Below are 8,463 nucleotides of genomic sequence, written 5' to 3' on the forward strand. Positions count from 1 at the left end.
GTCTGTGGTCGTCTTTTGTGTTTTGACAATGCGGTCACAAAATATATTTTAGGGACAGAATGAAGAGACTTCTATGCTACATGTTTAGAAAGAAAAAGAGATTTGTAGGTAATGTGTGAAGAAATAATTGCCTAATTGGCTAAAGAAAAAAATAGCAATAAGAACGGATAGCAGTAAGATTCCACATGGTGATTTTATTTTTCTATGACAAAGGAACACTGTGTACTACTCAGGTGTGTCTTATGTTTATTTAGCGTACAAGATGTTCTGGTGGTTTTTGTTTTTATTCCAGTAATTTTCCAATACAGCAAACGGTTAACACACCTTCCCTTTAGGTTTTGTCCCTGCTTCCTTGCCAGGGCTGCTCCCAAAGCCCCTGGTTATATGTGCTCCATCTTTCTCTTTCCTGGCTTTTGAGGTGGCTCAGTAGGTAGGTGGATCTAGCACCCAGCAGTCAGACAAGAAAACCTTGATTTGTCACACAAACTCACATCTGGTGATCATGACTTCCACTTGTTCCAATTTACTGCAACTGTTAGGTGATGAACCTTGGGTCCAACAGCTTGTCCTTGGTGAATATGGTTCAGCCTTTTCCTGGGAAAGAGAGCATCAAGCCTCGGACCAAGACAAGCCTTCTGGAGAGTGCCTCAGCCAGATGTAGTGGTTTTGGTGGGGAGGCATTAGATATATTGTGGTCTGTTCATTTTTGCCCAGCGTCTTTCTAGGTCTCTGGCTTTGCTTGAAGCCTTAATCTTGGTCACTTTGACTCTCTTCACTATTGGGCAGCTGGCAATAATGTAATGCAAGCTTCACATTGCCCCTGTTATCTACATCTCATCTAGGCAATGCCAGAAATACAGCAAATTTGTACATTGTTGGTGCATGTGCTGTGCAGTGTAAGCAAAAATTATCCTGCCTCCAGTGCTGAAGAAACTGGCAGCAGGTTTTTGCATTTCTCAGAGCCAGCACAACCACAAAATCTTCTGAGAGCAACATCTCTCTTGGAAATCATTCAAAATGTTCAATATCAAAGTGTGATTTCTTCAGTTCCCACGGAGCAAATTCCTCTGGGACTTTTATGTATATGTTGTTCAAAAGGCATCTGGCAAAATCAGGAAGTTAATTTAATTTTAAAAAAGTTGAAGGAGCTCATAGAATACAAAAAGATCAAAATGGAGAATATTGTTTCAGTTTACAAGTCTTTCCTCAAGGATCTCTACAGAATATTGTTTGATCCCCAAAATGCATACTTGAATATACTAATACATCCTACTCATTTCTTGGTACACTAAAGACCAGGGATCTGGCAATTCAGAACCTTGTCTGGGCTTTCAGAAGTTTCCAGAATCTTTACCAAGGTTCTAGCAGGAGCAATGGTTTATCTCTGAAAGATATTTCTGTCATCCAATACGGCATTCAACTACAGCATGGAAAGAGTGACTTGTGAACTTTTACAGGTGGTCACCTCGACCGTATGACTAGGGTGGCTAGAAAAATCCTGATTCCAAGCCAGACTATATTTTTCTTGGTTTCTTAGATAATGGATGAGTCTCAGCTCAGAAGATATTTTTACACAGGAAAGGAATAAAGACAACATGCCAAACAGGCAGCAACAGCCTTCTAGATAACTCTGAGAAGAGTTTTCGGACCTATAACATTAGCAATCACATCTGTATTCTGGGCCCAATTGCATTCCTGCATTTTACAAAGATTTATTTTCACCTCCTAGGATCGACATCTAGTGGATCAGTTGCCCATGCAGGTTCAGCACCCCCGAAAATGATGGACAAACCAAATTAGGGGAGGAAGCTCCTGTTAGTGGGAGGCCACCCTGAATCTGTAGTCACCGAAAAAAGATGGTTACAAGACCTCAGTCTAGCTTCCTCCAATATAAGATATTTATCTGCATTCCAGGAAGTGCTACATACATTCCAGACAACCATAGAGGATTAGAATATGCAAATAATGTCGGACAACGCCACCGTGTTATCTTATTTAAATCTGTTCTAAGAAAACAAGAATGCCAGTGCCAATTCTGAAGTCCATATAAAATTCTTCAAACCTATTTTTTTCTCAGTTTTTCTTGGTAATCTATTTTACGTCAGGAAATGGCACTAGACTGGACAAGACGACAAGCGTTTGCCTTAATAGAGGAAAAGTGGGGTACATCACACATACGCCTTTTTGCAAGCAGAAGGCACAAATGTTGTGTTGCAGATTTGAAATTGACCTGCTTAAATGCAGTCCCATCATGATAGCCCCACGGTGGCACACTTTGTGGATTTTTAATGACAGGTTTCCTGTAGATTACAGACCAATAATCTTTCAGGTTTGCTTTGGTGGAAAAATCCCATAAATACCTTTAACTGGATTTTTATGTGTGAAGGTAAAACCATTGTCATGATGCAACTTGGTATGGAATGCCTTGTGTCAGCCAGGTCTTCTCATCCAACATCTTTACCTGACCTCACAAATGATCTCAAGTTCCAACAGACACACTCCAAAATTCTGGGGAAAGAGAGGCAACTTCATTCTAACTCCTATGGTTTTGTAATGCGATATCCAACAAGCTCATTTAGGTGTTCTGGTCAGATGTCTGTATAGTGTCGCTGCTTACACAAGAATGCAATACCAATCTTCCACCATTTAATACAGTTTTTTTAAATGGTTTCATTTCGAACACCACGTGTCAACTCATTCCCCTTCCTTTTTCCCAACCTTTGCTATGATTTATTATTCCATTATTTAGTGTTTCATTATTAAAGATTTTTTAATGTTTTTTTTACATTTTTTTTATGGATAACTACATTGCTCAATAATCTTCTGGGATATGTTTATTTTGCTAGTGGATGTACTTGATGATCTTTTTTTCAACCTGACCTACTATGTAACTATATGTAATCTTCAGTACGACAGCTTCTCTTCCAAATTGCCTTTATTTAACTTGCTGTAAGGAGACAAAAACATGAGAAAGTTTGTTAGACCTCATCTTAATATGATAATGTATTATATTAGTAAATATTTGTGTGACTTTTCCTTGTATGGTTTTAATATCTGAGCAGAAAGACAGCAATGAACAGAAATAACAAATCTATAGTGTTGGAATTCTTGTCCTCCAGGTGGTTTTTGGGCTTACCTGTAGCGCTCGTCCTTTAGTCTCGATGGGTAGTGTGAATGCTGAGATTGCACAAATAAAGCATACGCCTGAAAATAGGCAAAGGGCACCAACTATGGAGGCACTTAGTAAAACCTGTGTGACAAATGTTAGCATTATTATTTTTAGAAGCTTTGTATTTTTTGTATATTCAAATCACTGTAAATTGATATCTCAAAATCACCCAACAATCTGCTGTCTGTGATTAGAAGAAAGCACTGAATAGAGAATAATGAAAACGTTTCCCTGAAAGCTATATATGCACTGGAATTAATTCTTCAAATGTTTGTTCCTTGGATATGTTTCAATTCCACTCTAGGTACAATCTAGGTCAACACTTTCCATTCATTCTAGGCAGTGGCTTGTTATTACATCATGAAAACACTGCACACCAGAATTTTGTGGGGGTTTTTTTGTTTTTATTTTTAGCCAGCAGGAACAGTCTTATGATAAATCACAATCCTTCTTATAGAAAATTGTCTAAGGCTGCTAATAAGTACAGAGTTGCCTACCTGGGCGATAAATGGCGCTGCCATGGCTCCTATGCGGCACAGTGACCCGCTTGTTCCCATTCCAATAGCTCTCATCACAGTCGGATACACCTGCAGCAAAAGGTATGTATATGCAGTTGTTTAAAGACCAGTCCACTCAGTCCATGTGTTCCAGCGTTTGATTGCTGGTTGATGCTGGAAGGTAAAATTACCTAAATGTTTTTTTTTTTTTTTAATTTCCTTTACAGAGAGATCTTTGTGATTGATTTCTGTTGGCATGCATCGCTTGGCCATAATGAAACCCAGGGTTTTCACCCTGCCAGCAGGTATGCAAAGTGGGCGCGCACAATTGTAAAGTGGACACAATCAAATCTTGAAACTATGGGGAGAAATTCTATTCCTGAAGCCACATATCTAACAGCATTTCATAAAGGCAATCAGTTATTCCAGTATGTTCTTTCCCCCCAGGTTTGTATAAATCTTCTCTCCTTATACTCACCTCAGCTGTATAGATGTAAATGGTATTGAAGTTTGCAGATACCAGAGCTCGAAGACAGAAAAGAATTCCAATAAGGCCTGTGCTGAGAAACAAAGAACAAGGAAACAAATTAGACAATGTCCGAAGAGTTACATTACCCAATTTACATGCAATGCATTGTTCTGCCAAGCGGACCCCCCTCACTGTTTGTATGATTTAATGTATGACCCATACAGTTTGATGTTAATCTTTTTTGCAATCACTTATAGGTACCAAAACTCCTTGCAATACGATTAGTCTGAACATGACTTAATTTAGTTTAGGCAAAATGATGACTTTGATCCAGAAATGGATGTTCCCCCTATCAAAAGGTAAGCTTTGTAATATAGCTCTTATAGTAGTGAAGAGGGGTTCTACTAATAAACCTTGTATATTGAAGAATTAATCCTTTTCAATATTCCTGTTCAGTAAGGCACAGGTTAAGGCAGGAGTATCAGTTCTCACTAAGGCTGCAACAGCATGGTGAAAACTATTGCTCCTGCATTCAGTATTCAAGGTTCATCCAGTTCTATAAGAGCATCCTTATAAAAGTTAATGTCGCTGGAACATTCATGATTATTTTATTATCTCGCTATCCTCTGAAGAAGCCAAATAGCGAAGCGCGTCAGTATTTGAGATTTCTTTTCCATGATGTTGAACACATGAACATGACTCCAGTGTTTTATCTGCTATGATAGTACTATGATAGAACCTTGTATAGAGTTAATGCAACATTGAATAAAAATTATTGTTTTATGCCAAAATATCCTCTTTTTCTAAACACATTTTTAATAGAAGTTCAAATGCCTTTTAGACAAAGTTTATTACCATGTTGTTCAGAATAGGCTCCAAGAAAAAAAAGGTTTATTATATTCCAACCAGGAGTGATCCAAGGAGACATATTAGAGTCCTGAGGCACATCTAGAAAAGGGTTGGAGAAGCCAATGCCCAACTATTTTTAAGACCAGTAAATTGGAACGTTCAGAGAATATTCAATTTAGGTACTTGCCTTTTTGCAGTTGATAATGGTCTAGTAGTCATAACTGTCTGTCCTTCACCTCTAACTTATATAAATGGACAGCATAGAATAAAGGATCTCATACCTGGCTGAGACGTATACACTTCTTGCTTATAATGAAGTCCCTGATCTTACCTTGACATACAAATGTTAAGGAGCAAGAAGAAGACTCCGGTAGTCGCCATGGTAATGCCAAGTGTCCATCGCCGACCAAGAAGATTAATTCCCAGAATGTTAAAAGGATTTACTGCAATAGCAAAGAATTGTTCTTTTCATTTACAATTCTTTTGTATATTATGTATCTACTAAACAATATGCAATATGTTTTGTGTTCTTATAGGAAAGATTTACAGCAGTTAAGACAGATTTACCATATTTAGGTCTACACATAAAAAATCAGCTAAATATGAATAATCTTTTCAAACTGTGTACTTTATAAGTATATAAAGAACATTTATGTCAATCATCAAAATTATTAAAATTATGATTATGTGCATCATTTGCCTGGGGAGAGATGGCAATAGGGTGCACTTTGGGCAGTAAAGGTAGTTTGATATAGAAGACCTGCTGTTTATGCCGGATGGCAGAGGACACATTCAGAGGTCTCGTGTAGTCCATTCTTTTACAGATCAGAGCTGTTTGGGTGGCACAAAGGAGATCTGTGCAATATTAGGCATGTGGTTTAATGATTTAGCTAATCAATGTATTTGTTGAGGCTGTAGAAATAAATAGGAACTATGGAGACTTTTTGGATTGAACAGAGTGATTGTACCTCCAGACACCAAATAGCTGACTAAAGCATAATATAAACCAGGGGTCAGCAAACTTTTTTGGCTACTAGGCCATTTTAGGAGGTCAAGAAGGCACACTAGACCAGACTCTCTCTTGAGTCCCGTGCTAATGCCCCGCCCCCCACCAGGAACGCCCCTGAATAGAAAACCCCCTCCTCCGCAATGCATAGGGAGGGAATGTCCCCTTACCCCCGCATGCGACTCTGGAGCCACGGGTTGCCGACCCCTGCTGGCTGAGATTAGGTGGGATCGACCAGGGGGCGAAACAGACTACTGGCTAGGCCGGAGTTTGCTAACCCCTGGTATAAACTTTCAACTCATCCAACCCAAAAAACATTTCCACAATCGGATTTCCCACTTTGTACAGATAGTGAAACAATTACAGGAGCAGGAGGTCCCTAAATAAAGTACTGATAGGGTTACAAGGGCAGGAAATTAGGTACCACAGAACATAGTGATTACATGATAACAGCTCCAGCACAAGTATACTCACAGGCAATCTCCCCCACAGTGCTAATGATCATGGTATAGTAATCAGAAGTGCTCAGCATATTGCAGTAACAGGGAGTGTGGGTGCCCTCATAGGGCTCCTCTCCTGCACCCAGTGCCACCTGTCCTGACCCACACAGAAGGTTCCTCTCTAGGAGTTCTGAACTGGCCAGAATGACTCCATAATATGCAAAGGAAATTCCAAGCCTAAAAAAAAAAACACAGGAATTTTTAGAACTCACAAAGCCAAAATTTTATAATCACTATATGAGCGAGGAAAACATTGTTGTACAGAGGTTACTAAAGTTGTACTGGGGTACTAGGGAGGGTCTTCTTGAAATCTGTGTATATGTACACTCTACAAAAAGTACAACTTATATAAAGAGACTTGCAGTGTTTGAGCTGTAGATGAATAGTGCATTTATCCAGGGAGAAGGGGAATATCAGGTGGTAAAGCATAGATGTGTGTACCTAGCTGTCTTCCCCAAGCACAAGGCTGAACAAGCACTATCACATCATCTATACCAGTGGTCGCCAACCTGTTCCCCCCGGAATTTAGCAAGCAGGTCTGAGCCTGCGATGGGAAAGTGGGTGAGTTCTGGCATCATAACGTCACTCTGGGGGAAGTTTCTTTGAGTGAGACATGGCACCCCACGCATGCGCAGTCCAGACTCCAGGGATTTAGCAGTCCGTGACGTCCGAAAGGTTGGCGACCACTGATCTAAACATTTGTGCCATGTAACCTATTTCAGGCATGTCCAGAGCACAACTATAACCCTATGGTCTTTTACCGACTAGGTTCATGTTAAAATACATCATCAAGAATAAAAATAAGGACACTATTTGTTTACCAAATTATCCATATCTGTAGAGATGTCCGCAAATATTTTGGGTCCAAAAGATCACAGAAGCTCCCCGTTTTTTCCTAGAATAAAAAAATTAACATATAAAACAAAAAAAATGTTTGCACATTTGAAGAAGCCATCCATAAAGCAGGATGTTTCGTCAGCTAGGTTCTAAAATGTCTTCCATCGATAAAATGTGCATAATGTGTCTCTGAACAATATGGTTTTTATAACTGTCCACCCAATAAAAAGTGAAAATTCTGCTCCCTGTTATTTTCAAAGCTTACTTTAGGTGAAATAGCAGCAAATTTTGTGCAATACAGTGGCCATAGACATTATAGAATGGTCATATAGTAACAATCTGGAGACATTTGTGGCAACTGTGAACAAAGCATGCATCCTAGGGTCACTTGGTCATGTATGTTTTAGGAGAGACAAAGGAGAAGATACCTTTAGTGCTGCACATTAGGGGTAACCGAATTGACCAAGCAAGGTATTCATCCCCATTCTGATTACATGTGTACTCTGACCATAGACATTCAATTGTCCAATTTTGGGTTTTGCTATGAGTATAAATTCATTGTGGATTTAGAAAATTAAAGCTGATGTCCTCCAGAAGTTTCTTTACCTTTTCTGAGGTCCAGCCTACTTGGTCAGGATAAAGTCGGGATCAATCACTGACTGCCTATTGGGACTGTATATATTTCCTGTACAGAATATGCTAATCATGACATACCACTTTAGGTTCATCAATGGTTCCCTCTGGCAGCTTTGAGCGGTTTATTTTAGCAATCCAGGACAAGGTTTCCATCGCAGCCTCTTTCCTCCCAACTGAGAGATTAAATCGCGCTGACTCTGGAACAAACTAGAAGAGAAACATTGTATCAATTAATATTTATTGGGATCACTTGCAAGAATTAGTGTGAATTCTGAACTAAAGTAAATCAGGAGTTCCTATACCTGGTAACGAGCTATAAGAATTTATTTTAAAGATAAACATTTAGGGAATATGTTTAGCAATGTGTAATATTTGCAGATTGATAGAAAATCCTTCTGACATTGGTACATGAAATGGTCTGTATGACAGTACTATGCTTCTATGTTCTTTTGCCTATTAGTTTAAAAACTGGACAGATTTTACTGTCTTGAGAAAAAAAA

At 39.0% G+C, this 8,463-nt stretch overlaps 1 protein-coding gene across 1 annotated transcript in view; it reads right to left on the reverse strand.

Moving 5' to 3' along the window:
- Positions 1–2,090: 2,090 nt before the first annotated feature.
- Positions 2,091–8,463, reverse strand: part of SVOPL (SVOP like) — a 15,551-nt gene continuing 9,178 nt past the window's right edge. Inside the window, exons 8-15 of the mRNA XM_072399941.1 lie at positions 8,042–8,170; positions 7,312–7,385; positions 6,465–6,667; positions 5,316–5,427; positions 4,145–4,226; positions 3,667–3,756; positions 3,137–3,250; positions 2,091–2,947 (exon numbers count right to left, since the gene is read on the reverse strand). Coding sequence (XP_072256042.1) covers positions 2,936–2,947; positions 3,137–3,250; positions 3,667–3,756; positions 4,145–4,226; positions 5,316–5,427; positions 6,465–6,667; positions 7,312–7,385; positions 8,042–8,170 — 816 coding nt within the window. The 3' untranslated portion in view covers positions 2,091–2,935. The remainder of the gene's footprint in view (positions 2,948–3,136; positions 3,251–3,666; positions 3,757–4,144; positions 4,227–5,315; positions 5,428–6,464; positions 6,668–7,311; positions 7,386–8,041; positions 8,171–8,463) is intronic.

The sequence above is a fragment of the Pyxicephalus adspersus genome, chromosome 2, assembly GCF_032062135.1.
Source record: "Pyxicephalus adspersus chromosome 2, UCB_Pads_2.0, whole genome shotgun sequence".
NCBI lineage: Eukaryota > Metazoa > Chordata > Amphibia > Anura > Pyxicephalidae > Pyxicephalus > Pyxicephalus adspersus.